At 34.3% G+C, this 16,294-nt stretch overlaps 1 protein-coding gene and 1 pseudogene across 9 annotated transcripts in view; both read right to left on the minus strand.

Annotated features, from left to right (window-relative positions):
• Positions 1–3,124: 3,124 nt before the first annotated feature.
• The window catches only part of RAB11FIP2 (RAB11 family interacting protein 2), a 64,523-nt gene continuing 51,353 nt past the window's right edge, over positions 3,125–16,294 (minus strand). For 3 of the 9 annotated variants that reach the window (XM_077126160.1, XM_077126154.1, XM_077126164.1), the window contains 2 exons: positions 16,131–16,290; positions 9,936–14,831 (listed from right to left, as the gene is read on the minus strand). In XM_077126160.1, the coding sequence (XP_076982275.1) occupies positions 16,213–16,290 (78 nt within the window). In that variant the 3' untranslated portion in view covers positions 9,936–14,831; positions 16,131–16,212. The other 6 variants (XM_077126157.1, XM_077126155.1, XM_077126156.1 and 3 more) reach the window with 6 other exon arrangements.
• LOC143654663 (U6 spliceosomal RNA) lies at positions 5,687–5,787 on the minus strand (annotated as a pseudogene).

Below are 16,294 nucleotides of genomic sequence, written 5' to 3' on the forward strand. Positions count from 1 at the left end.
AACTATAAAAATATTTAAGGAAGTATAAAACTACAGCAGAGAAACAAGAGCAATCAAAAAAGATCTGGACAATAAAAATGAGAATACTAAAAATGAAAAATGTAATAAAGAAAGTAGAAACTCAAGGATATGTTAAAGAGGTCATTAGATACAGCTAAAGAGAGTGGAGTAGAAAATAGCTGTGAAGAAATAGGATATAGCATAGCAAGACAATGTGTTAAAATTCAAGAAAAAGAGGTTAAGGGATATGGAGATATAATGAGAAGGTCTAACATATATCTACACTGAATTGAAAAAGGCACTAGAAAAAATGAGCAAGAAGCAATATTAGGAGAGATGACGGCTAAAATCTTTCTAGAAAAAATGTGCTGAAAACACAAATTCTCATTTTCAGTCTGACTGATGAAAATCAAGCAAGACAAATAAAACAAAAAATATATAAGAACAACCCAGTGAAATTTCCCAGCACCAATGGAAAGAGAAAATGATTTATGACTCAGATAGGAATTATAATTTAGACTGTCAGATGATGTCTCAACATCAATAATGGAATCAAGATGACATTAAAATGATATTTTCAAAGGATTGAGAAAAAAGTAACTGGCATGATGGAAGTGAACTCTATACTTAGTGAAATACCTTTTAAGAACCAGGATGAAATATGGATATTTTCTACTAATAAAACAAAAACTTTAAAAAGGCTTACAACAAACAGACTTTTAATAAAGCATTTTGGATATACTTCAGTAAAGGGGAAAATAATTTCAAGAGAGAGGCAAGAAGAAATAAAAAAGAAAAAAAAAACACAATCTGTCTAATATGTGAGGTTAAAAAAGAAGATGGAATAAAAATTGGACAATAATATACAAATTGATAGGGGGATGACCAGAGTTAACAACTATTCCAAAGTCTTTGTATTGTTTGAGAAGGGGACACATCAACATGTAGCTTTTAATAGGTTAAATAAGCATGGTAAAGATTCAAGAGTAATTACACAAGAATAAGAACAGAATGTACCATTTCCAGCTCTGAAGAGGGAGGAAAATATAAGGGGAAAAATAAAAATTTAATCCAAAAGAGGTAAGAAGGTAAAAAATGTGGGGAAGTAGAGACATAAAAAAATGGAAAGCACTTAATAAAATGGTAGAAATAAATCCAAATACATCAGTGAGCAATACATATAAATATTCTAAACTATTCACTAAAAAGGCAAAATTGCAAGAAAGGACTTAATAAATTCTGGTTACAAGAATATGGGCACCCAAATTCATTCTCCCCTAGTTCCATAGTCATTTACTATAGCTAGGCCCATTGCTGCTCAGCCTCACTGTGCTTCTCAGTCCCTCTTGTAGTGTGGACTGGTCATGTGACTGTTTTCACTATTAGGAGTGATACTGATTTGTGCCTCCTCCAGTTTCTTGGTTCCGGCTCCACTGTCATTTGGACAATGAAACCAGCCTAAAGAATGGCAAAGCAACGTCCTGGATGGTGATCACAGAATGACTGTATGGAACTACCCTTCTAATTCAATTGCTCACCTTTTACTGTTCCATGGGATAGAAACTTCTTCAAATCAATGGCTTATTATCGGGGCTAATCCTTCACAGACTCTTTCAGAATATCAGATAAATCCAAAGAAAGTCAAAAAAACACATTTACAGAGAAATTCTATTAAATATTCCAGAAACACAAGACTGATTCAAAATTTTGATTCAAAATTAGAATATTTAATAATCTAAAGAACTATGCTAAAATATTAAAAGAATAAAACCATTAGATCAGGAAAAAGCATTAGATGAAAAAAGCATTAAATAAAATCAAATATCCATTTATACATATTTCCTAAATTAAAATCTAGAAAATTAAAGTAGAAAGAAACCTCTTTGACTTCGGGGCATCTAAAAAAACCCACAGCAATATGTAATGATAAAACATTAAAAGTTTTCCCTTGACAGATACAAGAAAAGTACGCTTGCCGTCATCACTTTTATTAAACCCTTTGGTAATGGTGCAAGCAGAGCAGGAAGACAAAAAGAAAAAAAAAGAAATTAAAAGATATAATAATTTTAAAGGTTATAAGAAATAATACCTAAAATAATCCATTAAACAATGATAATAAGAAAAGGCTTAACAAACTTGTTGGGTATAAAATAAATATATTAAAGTCTATAAAATTCTATACAATAGCATCAAGTGGAACATGTAATTTAAAAAACAATAGCCATTCCTGGTGCCTGCCCATGTCAAAAACAAAACAAAACAAACAACAGCCATTACAATAATAACAAAAATATGAAATATAGATAAACATAACAAAATATGTTCAAGATCGTGATGTAGGGAAAAAAAGTTGCAAGATATTAAAAACCCAAATAAATAGTGGATAGAAGTGAATAAGAATACTATGCATCATTAAGATATCAATTGTCCCTAAGCTGATCTGTAGCAATAATTCAAATGAGAATTTCAAAAGCGTTTTCATGGAGGTGCAAAGAACCACAAACTGCCAAGATTCTCTTGAGGAAGAATGAGCAGGAGGTTTCAAACTTTTCCCAAGTTCTGACGACCTTATTTTAAAACCATACTAATTAAAACAGCCTGGTACTGGCAAAGGGATAGATAGATTAAAGGAAAAACAAAAACTAAAGAGCCCAGAGAAAAGATTCAGACAAATGGAAATTTAATACATGGCAGAGCTAGCAAATAAGATCAGTGGGTATTGAAACAATTGTTTATTTATATGGAAAAAATTGAATCTACCTCATATCATATAAAAATCTATTTCAGGTGGGTTTAATATTTATATGTAAATGATAAAACTTTAAAACTTCTGGAAGAAAATGTTTAAAGGCAAAACTAAACTTTTTAGAACATATTTAAAAGGTAAAACTTTAAAGTTTTAATAGAAAATATAGAATAACTTAAGAATAAAACACCAAATAACTATGCTGAAATGGGGAATTTAATAAATAAGACAAAGAAAGTATAAAAGAGAAAGGAAGAGATTGATAAATTCAACCTCAAAGATCATTCGTAAAAAAAATCATAAAGGGAGTGAAAAGACAAGCCAAAATCAAGGAAAGATATTTGCAATGTGTATAAGTGACAAATATCATTATCCAGAATTAAACCTACTAAAAATCAGTAAGAATAAAAAACAAACCAAGAGTCAAATAGACAAAAGACATGGACAGCCATTTCACAATGGAATATAGTCATCCTCATTAGTAATAAACAAATGTAAATTAAAATCATGCTGAGCTATATCATCTAACACCCACCAGATTGACAAAAATTTAAAAGTCCAGCAATGCCAAGCTTTGGCAAGAAAGTAGAACAATGTGAAATCTCCCTGCTGGTGACAGGGTAAATTGATGCAACTTTAGAAAACAATTATTTAGAAAAATTAAAAATGTACACATCTACATTCCTAATAAATACTCCAGCAAATATATATAAAAATATTTATGGCAGCATTGTTTGCAAGGGGAAAGTCCTGGAATCAACACAACTGTTTATTCATAGGAAAATGGATAAACATCCTTGCGTTATATTCCTATAAGTTTCACATAGTACTAAGCGAAAAAGTAAGTCATGCAAAAATATGGACAGCATGAGTACATTTATTAAAAAGTCAAAATGAGGTAAAACTAAACAATATATTGCTTAGGGATAAACATATCTGCAATAAAATGATAAAGATAGGCAAGGAAATATTTAACACAAAATTAGAGAGAGTAGGGGGAGGGAAGGAATTAGAAAGGGGTTCAGGGAAAACCAACAACTCTCTTAGGCTTAAGAGTCACCCCCAAGAGAGCCTCTTTTGTTGCTCAGATGTGGCCTCTCTCTCCAGCCAACACAACAAGCAATCTCACCACCCTCCCCCTGCCTACGTGGGACATGACTTCCAGGGGTGTGGACCTTCCTGGCAATGTGGGACAGAAATCCTAGAATGAGCTGAGACTCAGCATCAAGGGATTGAGAAAACCTTCTCCACCAAAAGGGGGAAGAGTGAAATGAGACAAAGTATCAATGGCTGAGAGATTCCAAACAGAGTCAAGAGGTTATCCTGGAGGTTATTCTTATGCATTGAGTAGATATCACCTTGTTATTCAAGATGGAATGGAGAGGCTGGAGGGAACTGCCTGAAAATGTAGAGTTGTACTCCAGTAGCCATGTTTCTTGAGGGTGATTGAATAATGATAAAGCTTTCACAATGTGACCGTGTGAATGCGAAAACCTTGTGTCTGATGCTCCTTTTATCTACCTTGTCAACAAACGAGTAGAACATATGGAATAAAAATAAATAATAGGGGGAACAAATGTTAAAATAAATTTAGTTCAAAAAAAAAAAAGGGGGTTCAGGAGGGCTTCCAAAGTACTGCTAATGTTCTATTACTTAAGTTAGGTGGTGCCTGCACAAGTATCTTATTATTACTCTTCAAACTGTATTTATATACTGTATAAAGTTTTTTTTGTATGTTCTATAAAATCTTCCCTATAAGAAGCATCCATCTACTTTTTATTAATGGTTTTATCAGGAATGGGTGTTAAATTTCACCAATTGCCTTTCACCATTATTGGAGATCATCCTGACATTTCTCCATTGACCTATTAATATGACCAGAGTAACACATTTCCTAATATTGAACCATCTCTGTATTGTTGGAATTAATCTCTTTTGGCCAAGGTAAAAATGGACTATTGATTTCCTTTGCAATTGTATTTTTTTAGCATTTTCACATTACTACTAAGTGAGAACGGTCTATAGTTTTGCATTTTCTTTTAAAGGACAGTTTTTAACCTCTACTACTTAGTTTATCAGTTTTAAATATTATCAATTGTTTCCTCAGTGGAAAGATAAATCAATATAATCACATTCGTTCCCACTTCCTCTCCACCCCTCAATGCATAACTATTTACATTCTATTCTGCTACTCTGTCTACAATTCCTGTAGTCTTCATATATAAGTAGATTTAGTGCTCACCCTTGCTTCTTTTCCATGGCTTCAAAAAATAATGGAACATAATTCAGAACTTTAAGGAGATAATGTTAAGAATATCTAGGCAGCTGAAGTCAATATCAGATATCTAAGTTCCAAACTACAGGTCCAACAAAATATGTTTAATATTAATCTATGTGCTAAAAGCAGGATATTAGTTGATGTTAGAGCATTGCTTGTTCATAAATGTTATCCAATCTGTCTTTTTGGGTAACTGTATGTATTTACATGCATTATCCTATAAACATTTCAATGAATCAAAGTTGTGATTGTAAGCATGATTCTTTTTATACTCTCTATGACCATTTTCACAAATTGTGCACAATTCCCATTGATGTTAAAGGTTTTTTTTAAAAAACTTTTTATTTTGAAATACTTTCAAACTTACAAGACAGCTGCAAAAATAATACCTGAGAACTCTAACATAGTCCCTCTACCCTGACTCTCTGCGCTGGCCTAGAGACCCATATCCACCAATATAGAACATGTTGCCACATATCTATTTATCAATCTATCCATTCAACTGTCCAACCATCCACCTGTCAGCCAGTCTATCTACTTTCTAAATATTTGAGAGGAGGTTGTACACATCATGCGCCTTGAATATTTAATTCTTCCATGTATATTCCCTAAGAACAAAGATGTTCGCTTATATAACCACTTTATGTACAATTATCAAGTTAAAAGATATGGAACACTTCATGAATTTGAATGTCATCTTTGAGCAGGGACCATGCTTATCTTCTGTATTGCTCCAATTTTACTACATGTGCTGTCAAAGCAAGCAATATCAATGGGTTTTCTTAATGTAATTCCTTATATTGAGAAAGTTTGCCAAGTAAAACTTATTTGGAGAAAAGATCTGACTTTTAAAAATCCTATCACCCTTCATGCTTACCTTTTTCAGAAACTAGACTGGAAAATGTCAAAGACTTGAAGTTTTCCAGATGCAGTTATTACTTATCATTATTAAGAGAATAAGTGTTATTATTCCTTTAAGAGAAAAAAACAAGTTACTTACATTAATCCATTCTATTTGATATTATCCCTTTCAAGGGTTAGAAGCTATATGGCTATTCAGAAATTCACCGACTTACAAAATTTCATCCCAAATGTAACTAAATTATTCAAGTGTTTACAAGTTATTTCCCAGCATTCTTGTCAAGAATCAATCATCATTTAAAATATGAATAATTTAGAATTCACATAGCCTAATGGGGCTCTGAGCATCACCTTGCTCACTACAGAAGATTTTTATATTTCATCTGTTGAAGTTTCCTATTTTCAATAAAATGGTCAAATTAGACATTACCTGATACTGGGCATGAAAAGTTTTCAATTAGTTCTTTTCAATTTAGAGGTTACTGAAAACAAACAAACAAAAAACTTTAATGTACAACTCTTAATCTACACAGCTTTTTGGTACTTATTTTTCTCCAAATCTACAAACTCACGGGTCATGAATCTTAATAGTTTGTTTCTTAAAATTCACTTTCATTCATCTTTCATTTCTAAATGACATTGTTACAATTCCAGGTAGAGAATGATAATGAATTTCCTGTAATGTAGAAAAGGAATCTCAATAGTCCGTTTGCATCGTTACTTTTTATTCAGAATTGTTCCTATACTGGAGATAAAGCAGTATTTTTTTTTTTCAATGTTGTTTGGAAACATTTACCAAGTTTCAACTACATTTGTTCAAAATTAAACTCACAGGTTAACTAATGAATTCCATGTGGGCTTAAAATCAGTCTTTCATGCTATGGGGTACATTTATCATTAACTTATTGCCTTGGATCAGCACGGACTGAATAACATGAAGTTCCATCCTCACAAGAAGGTAACACTCAAGTTCCATGAATTGAGTTGTGATTAGCTCAAGAGTTCTTAACTTGTTGCTCTAACTTGGGTAGGCCTTAAAATTTTTTTTTTGAAGTCCCTTTAAAAATGGAAGAAAAAATGCTGGAGACACAGGTTCAATTCCCAGAGCCTGCCCATGCAGGAAAAAAAAAAAAGAAGAAAAAGCATGGACTTCATTACTTGTAGGTGACACCTCTAATCGAATATGACACTATTTCCCTTTATCCATTTTGTTCAACTTTGTATCATCAGTGCTTGGAATAGTGTTTCGCACATAGCAGGCATTCAGAATGTATTTACTGAGTGAAAGAAAGGATGAATGAATATATACTGGATTGGATCAATGGGTGGATAGAAGAGACCAAATGAGGTCTCCCCAACTTCTACAAAACAACAGCAACTGCTAATGGATCAATTAGCATTCAAGATGAACTCTATTTACCTCCCTGGACAGAGGTTTTATTCTGGACTCATTCTTTCTGACCATTCAGTGGAAGACATGTAATATTAAATAAAGCAAAGAAGCCTATCTTGCTCAGTGTTCTCATCAAAATGATTTATTTCTGCATTGTGATATAATTGAGAAAACTATTTTTTTTTATATCTAAGTTTCTATAAGACTCCTAAACAAAGGAAATCAATGTTCTTGCTGTTACAGTTAGGGACCATTCAAGATTTCCTTCTTTCTCATTAAGTACAAATATAAGTCAAATTAAAATGAGAGCTCCTCCCTTCATTAAGGACTATAGTAAGTATTTTATAACAACCACGTTGTAATATTTTAAAGTACAGATAATTAAAACCTCAGCATGCTGCCATCCAAATCACATATAACAAAATAGTAAAACCTTATACCATATTTCAAAGTACCAGCCACTGAACTCCTTCCTCCCCTTCCTTGCTTTCTCTGGCATGCCTTTACTGAGGATCTGGAATGTGGCATGCCACTTGTACACAGTGGGGAAGAAAAAGTGAACAGATAATTTGTTCTGTTCAATATGCATGCAGATGAGAAGGGCATAAGGACAAGTAAACAATTACCTACAAAATATAAAAAGCCCTCACTAAAATAAAGGAATCATGCTCCTCAAATTTTGGTAGACTGCCTGTAAATTGAGATAAACATTTATTTCTGCCTGGTCCCAGTTTATTCCAGCAATGTTTTCATGGTAATCCTCTCTCTTCTAGGTCCAGCTCCTACTGTTTAAATACTTATTTTTATTCATTTCAAAGGGGGTTCCCTTAAGAGATAACATCACTTTCTATAAAAGGTTTTTATAACAATCCTATGGGTCTAGTAAAAAATAATTTGATCACCCATTCTAGAAATATTTATGGAGAATGAATCATCCAGGCACTTGGCTAGGGGTCAATTTTAGTGCTACCATGACTAGAAGCTACAACCCTTTGTCAGGAATCCTTAGTATATTTTTTAAAAATCGCTATTAGACACAGAAACAAGGACAAATAAATGTGCAAGGTGAGAGTCTGCTGGAGGTCAACAAAACTCAGATGGGGAACTCTGCTTAGAATGGAATAAGCAGATTTGAAAGAAATGCCAGATGAAAAATTTATCCATATGATGCACCACTCCACAAAATATTTGAGGTGGTTTACAAAAATATATACAATTCAATATGGTGAATAAATAATTTACGGAGTCAGTACAGAGAAGTATGAATAAGCAAATAATAAAGGTAGGAGTAAATTTGTGATTTAGAGACACATACTGAAATTCATTTATAGTTACTGGAGAATGCCAAACACAAAACGGAAGAGTAACTTCAATGAACCCTGTTCAACACACTTTTCACTTAACAAATAGGATGAACTCAGTGTAAAGAAAACTGAAAAGCATTCATAAAATGACTGACTAGTGTGAGAATCAGCAGAAAGAGGAGTCCCAAATTCTTTTAGGAGAATAACAATAAACACTTATGGAATCTGTAATAATGTTGAAAGGGTAAGGATGGGACAAAAGGTTGGGATAAATATGCTAATATCCCAATATAGTGATGTATCCATATCTGATGTAGCCAATCAGAAACTAAGATGTGGCACACTGCTGCGGTCTTATGGCTTTTTTTTTTTTTTTTGGTATGCTGTATGGTGGGTGTCATGGTCAGGTTCATGTGTCAACTTGGCCAAGTGGTTACCTGTTTGGTTGGGCAAGTGCTGGCCTGTCTGTTGCTATGAGGACATTTCATAGAATTAAATCATGATTCCATTTGTAATCAGCCAAGGGCAGTGTCTTCTGCAATGAGCAATGCTGGCTCCAGTGGTTTCCTCTATGTTTTCAGTGGCCTTCTCTCTCAGTCTCTGTGTGTGTGTGTGTGTGTGTCCTTTTCTCTCTATTTCATGCTCTTATAAAGGACTCCAGTAAGATGCTTAAAACTCATCTGGAGCCGCCTCAACTGAAATAACCTAATCCAAAGGCCCCCCTACAACAGGTCCACACCCACAGGAATGAGCAAGCTTTAAAAATATGATCTTTTCTGGGATCCACAAAACCTCCACACATCACAAGTACTATACTTTTTATCCATTCTTACACCTCCCCAACCCAGAAAAAAAAACTAACTCCAGGGCTTGCAAGCTTAGGCAATCACAGGGAGGCTTCAGAGGCAGTTAAATATAACAAATAACTGTTAAATCCATTGTACCTCTCTCTATTAGTTTTTCCCCAAGCTCTTTGTTTTATCACTATGTGGTTCATGCAACTCATATGCCTTCATGAAAACAAAGTTTTAACTTTTGAAAGAGCACCACATTATTCTAAGATTATTCTCAGTTTTTATTCTTTTCAGTAGCTCATTATAATTATTATCCCAAAGCAAAAACAAAAACACCTGCTGTATTGTGCATAATTTTCTATCAACTCGTCTGTAGCTTTAGCTACTGATTTCTTTAGAAAGGGATCAAGCAAACTATTAGTCCACATAGAAAATGTGAAAATAGATTTAATAGATGAGAATATTTTCATTTCAAAGTATTTTTCGTTTCTTCACCTTTTGCAATTATGGAGTACCAAATCCTTTTTGGTATTCCCCATATATTTTTCATAATTATCTTTTATGATATTTATTGGGGAAATATCTGAACATTTGTCACAAAAAGTACAAGAACAGATATATACATGCATACACACATATACATACTCACTACAGATATTATGGTCCTGTATATTCTAGGAGATTCAAGTTTTCATTCTTCCATTCTCTAAAATTCTGAATCCACTGCTTTCTCTGTTATAAACTGACACACTGATCATAAGGTAGAAAAATGACCTGAAACAAAGAATTTTTGTGCATTTTTCATGATATATTGGATGAGATCAGGCTCTGAAACTGCAGGAATGAAGGTTTGGGTCATGCCAGGCAAAGAACCATGGCCAGCTGAAGTGCTTGCTAAGAGTAAAGGGAACATGGAATGAGTAGTGGAAGGAGGTAGTGATAAATATGAACTACGACCATGTGATCAGTTACAGAAACGAGGACTGTAATGCTGTTTTATTCATGTTATACTATTTAAGTTGTAAGATATCAAGTTTAAGAATGATTACCCAAGGACTTGCACCTTATTCTGGAGAGATTTAATGTGTTTCCAGTTATATGCAGGACAGTTGAGTATTGGTGAAAGAAAAAAAAGTGTGTTTTATTGTTTTTTTATTTAGAAATTAGGTATGGTTTAAGGTGATGTGTATACCTACCAAGTTGACAAGGGATGGACTGTCATGGTCAGGTTCATGTGTCAACTTGGCCAAGTGGTGTACCTGTTTGTCCAGTTGGGCAAGTACTGGCCAGTCTCTGTCTTTTGCTGTGAAGACATTTCATAGAATTAAATCATGATCACATCAGCTGCATCCACAGCTGATTCCATTGTCTTCTGCAATGAGTGATGCTTAATCTAACCACTGGAAGCCTTTTAAGGAGGATACAGAAGAGACAGGCTCTTTTCCTGCTTCAGCCAGCAAGCCTCTCCTGTGGATTTCGTCCAGACCCTCCATCAGAATTATCAACTTCACGGCCTGCCCTACAGATTTTGGACTCTACATTTCCATGATTACATGAGACACTTTTATAAATTTTATATTTATAAGCATTTCCTGCTGATTTTGTTTCTCTAGAGAACCCTAACTAATACAACGGGGGTCACATTTCATTCTTTTTCCATGTGAGCGTCCTGTTATTGCAGTACCATTTGCTGATTTATTTTTTTGTTTGCGTCTTTTGGGAAGGGCATGGGGGTCTTACAGCTTTTGACAAGGAGATGTGCTTTGGAAGTTTGAGGGACAACCATGAATCTTACATATTGTGAGACCAATAAAAACAGGAGGCTTTTAATTCCAAAGGGGGGTGTGTGGAGGAATCAAACACAGGAATTGGAAGCAGTTAAGGGAAGGCACAACTAAAGAGTAATAATCAGGAGCAAGACTTATAATGGGTCTGGCATTCCCTTGACTCTAGTAGAATCAGATTTTTTGGGGGGGTACATGGTCCAGAAATTGAGCCTGAGTCTCCCGCATGGATGGAAGGCAAGCATTCTACCACGGAACCACCCAGGCATCCTTAGAGCCAGATTTTGCTCCACATGCACACCATTCTGGCACATTCTTAGAAGAGGCATTATAACGGATATGTAGTTTTGTAACCCTAAAGTAATAACATGTCTACCAGGAGTGGGTGAGGTTCCTTAGGCTCATTCACAGCTAAAAGGTATATGGATCTAAGAATCCAGGAGTATACATGCAGCCAAATGACATAGGAAATCTCAATTTTCAATCTTTCACAACAAGGTCCTTGTTCTGGGAGCAGGAAGACACAGTTGGGAGACCACGTATCATGTCAGTCTCCTCTACCATTATCACTAGTACCAATTCAGAGGAAAGAAGTGAACACATAGCCTCAACTGGCAATAGGATTAAAGTATCCTTCAAGGCCTAGGATTCAGTAGTGAGTCATTGCAGAGCTCAATGTTTCCAAGACTAACAAATCTAGCACTCCCCCCAAGCCGCTGCCTGCAGGATGATTCCAGAATAGGAGAGTTGTCCCCTAGTCATAGCTTCCCTCCTTGGTTTTCTTCACAAAACATACTCTTATCACTGTTTCCATGGAACTGATGTAGTTACTCTACAATTATGTCTCACACTGATGAAATAATACTTAAGAGTTCAAATAAACAGAATTCTAATTAGCATTAACTCCAATATTTTTATTTAAAATCTTCTCAATTAAAGTCAAAATGATATCTTAAGGCCATTGCAGCACAGTAATTTTCCCAGATGAAGAAGCAGCTTCATTATTGGAAAGATTTACTACTAGATTTCTTTTTTTAATTAAAATACATGGATTGTTTTCATTACAACTCTTCCTGAATATTTCATGTGTTTTGTACTTTATTTGCTGTACTTATCTTCATCGTGTACATATTATTCAAATATTCTCAACAGATGGTCTCAAGTGCTACATATAGCATTAAATGAATGGGTTGGAAAACAAATGAGTCAAGGATTAAAATATTTTACAGCTTATAAATCATGAAAGATGTTCAATAACAGTACATTAATAAAAAATCTTTAAAAGTAAGCATAAAAACATTAAATGACACAATTGAATCAAATAAGAACTATTTATGATAAATGTTATTTCTTAAAGGAGGTGTTTGTCCTGTTTGGTCTCACAGGGTATAACCTAAATTAACCCAAGGCTGACAACCTGGTTGCCAGCAAGCCTGGCCTCCTGTCCTTTCAGCCAACTCCTGTAGATTTCCTGCCATCTTCCCGCCTCATTAATTCCTCATCATAACTAGGAAAGGAAATAAAACTCATAATTTTGTTACTTTTCAAACTGTCCTTAGCAAAATTTTGCTGAAAGAGGTTGAAACTACAGGTTCCAATTTTCAATTAACTGTGAAAATCTGTTTTCTCTAGTTCCCTAATACTAGGTTTCTATTATATGCTCATCTAATGTATGACATTTTCATTGAGAGTTTGCACAACGATTTCAAAAAACAAAAACACCGAAACTCAGTTTTTGCCTGTGTTCCGATGTCTTTGAACCCATTTCATATTATTAATGTATTACTGTTTCAGACATTATTCCACTGAGAAATAAAGACTCTCCCATTAGATGATCTCTCTCACACTACCCTTATTTTGAATTCTGTTATTTAACCTAATGCATAACGACATTCTCCTTATCATTTACTGTTTCTGATATTTGATGCAAGACCTAACAAGACTTTTAAATTTCATTCTAGATTTCCCTAGGTTGCTGTCACCTGGCCAAAGGTCTCAATGCAAATCAAAATAAGAACTTGACCCACTTTTGATTGCAAGAAGAATGTAAGCTTTGTATAATCACTATGCTATTTGACTAAGCAAGTTAATGCCATAGTAAAGTTACAAAGTGGCGTTAAGTGAAACCTCTCAGCAAGTCATCAGCCTGCTTCATTTGTAATAGTAAAGTCCATTACACAATTTCAGCCATATATTCAAAACTCTATTCTACCAAATTTCATGTGTGGTTAGGCTCAGTATTTCCTTTTATATGCTAATATCTTTTAAATCAAAGGCTTCTGTGAGGCTGAGAAAGACACCCTCCTTAACCAAATATGCAAAGGTAATCAAATCAGACCAAATAGAACATTCTGATAATTTTCTATTAAGGCCCATATTTATTTTTTTTCTTCTCAACCACAGTAACACATTTATCACACAAACAAAACACATCACACCAATGAATCAACAGTACTTATAATGTATCTACTGTGCATAATTCATGTGCATACCTCAGGCTCATTCTTCCAATATGAAGCTTCATCATACTTCAATATAAAGCTTCTTCAAAATATAAAATACTCATTTCATTAAAAAAAAAAACTAAAACTATAGATTCAGAAATTAAATTAGAAACTTGCAAGAAAAATTATAGTTAGCCAAGAAAAGTATTCTCTAAACTACATTAAACTAATAAAAGGAGAGAATTTAAATGTATATAAGAATCACCTGAAGCCTTGTTAAATCAGATTTCTGGGTTCTACTCTCAGAGTTTCTGATTCAGTGAGTCTAGGACAGGGCCTGAAAATTTGCATTTCCTACAAGTATTCACATGATGTTGACATTGCTGATCTGGGGACAACACATTAAGAACCACTGAGAACAATCCATTTTTCCTGATCTGGCTGGGATCAAAAAGTATGGTGGAATTTTTTTTTAAAACTTTTTTGTTGTATAGTATAACATATATACTAAGCAAAGAAATAAAAAACCAATAGCTTTTTCTTCAATAAGCAGTTACAGGACAGATTCCAGAGAGTATGGTAGAATTTTATATAGCTGATGTACAAAACCAAACAAACTACTATTTTAAAAGTTAAATAGCCATTATAACTAATAGAATTATGTATTTTATAACTTAAAACTAAAATGAAAATAAACATTTACTTTAAATAAATTACTGGAAATTATCATACACCATTTGTGTTTTGGCCTTAACACAACACAATAAGCTAAGCTGATCTTTGGGACAATGATGGTTTTTATACAATTTTTACTAAAAAGCAAAAGCATCCAAAATAAGATATTGGAAAGTCCCAGTTAACTCAAAAAGGCTACGTAAAAGATCCTGAGATAACATTTTAAAATGTTCTGCATACAAAAGCAGTGGCCCTCAGAATGTAAGTCAGGCTACCTATACTGTTTTCCCTTTTGAAAGCAATCACACAGGCTCAGTGACAGGCATGCTGGAGAAACTCTTGAGCTGTGGTTCACAGTCTTATGTAGCACATGCACCCTACACACTCCTCAGCCGATCCAGTTTTTTTCATTAAAATCATTTGTGGACAAAGTAAAAAATAAACAAAATCTGAATTGTTCTTACCATTATTATTATTTTCATTGATGGCACATCAAAAATAGTGACTCAATAAACAAGATATTGCAAACTGGTGGCCCTCAGACTGTTTGGCCTGCATTGTTGGAAAAAAATATTGAATTATTTGCCAAAACGTAGAAATCAGATTTTCTCATAAAAATCTATATTGTCTAGAAAGATCAGGTTTAGCAACTTTGGCCTTTGCAGTTATTCCCATTTGGCAACACTGAGCTGGAACTGAACAGCTGTTGCCGCTTTTAGTGGGGAAAATATGCTCTCCAAATCACCACTGGCTCCAGTAACCTCTACTCTTGTACATCCAGTCTGCCTTATTATTTACCTTAGCTTCCTGCCTCTGTAAATTTCTGAGTTTACAATCCTTGTCTTAACGGTTCTAGTACAATGAAGAAAGTCTGCCAAGAACTGCAAATAATGTACAGTCTCTAATATCCTTTTCTGTCATTCAATATAGTAAAACAGAATGTGAGTAACATTATTATAGCAATAATCTTTACTCCATTCTAATTTATACAGAAAAATAAATCACTTGCAAACTTTGTTACTTATTATCAGTAACAAACTAAACCATTTCCTACATTTGAGCATAACACACCACGCTTGGGAAACACTGATAGAGAAATTTTTTATTTCAGACTTCCCAGTACAAATTGCAGCTTTTCAGTATGCTTAACAAATGATGGAGACCATTGAAAATTTAAAAATCATATGTTAGAACGTGAGGAGCATAACAATGAAATCATGCACTCCCAGTTCATGTAATTAGAGACATATAATAATGTTTATAAGTGTTAACCTTATATAATTATTTAAAAAATGTTAAAGTATGACATTTTGTTGTCATGTAAATTATTTAGGGGGAAAAGGGTAAAATGTTGGAAATCCAGCTCACAGGCCTATTTCGAAACACTGAAGAGAAATATTTCAGAGAAAGGTACTACACTACACTGAAACAAAACCTATGTGAAAAGTGGCCCCCTTAGAATAAAAATAACTCTCCACTTTCAAATTACTCCTTTTATCTATGTCTCATTAGACTAAGGAAAAATACATGTGTGCTGGGGATAGGTAGAAAGGGTAATGATCCAGAGGAAGAAGACTGGGGGAAGTGGAGGGCTAGGATAAATGACCCTCCAATCTAGAGAAAACTAGAGGACCGGAAGGTGTTCTGGCCCGCAGAGAAATCTCTTGTTCCAAATGTGTATGATTTCTGTCCAAGACTGCATATGGATGACACGTCATAATCTGGAATAGTACAACTGCCTAAGACACTGCCAGGGGGCAAACACACACACACAAACACACACACAGTGTGTGCTCAAAACACCCTGGACTTTTAGACCCACTTCTCCCCTCGGCCTCTCAGGCTGTTTACCTGAACTGCTATGTTGAGAGGACGATGTGGTGATCAATTAATAGGAAGTGTTGACAAATGCTATGGGTTTGCCAATCCTACTCTACTCTTCCTTGAGATCCACAAATGGTTTCTTCATTAGTTGTCTCAAATTTCCTCTGAAGGCTTGTACAATCCTTACCTAA

The sequence above is a fragment of the Tamandua tetradactyla genome, chromosome 13, assembly GCF_023851605.1.
Source record: "Tamandua tetradactyla isolate mTamTet1 chromosome 13, mTamTet1.pri, whole genome shotgun sequence".
In the NCBI taxonomy this organism is placed as follows: domain Eukaryota; kingdom Metazoa; phylum Chordata; class Mammalia; order Pilosa; family Myrmecophagidae; genus Tamandua; species Tamandua tetradactyla.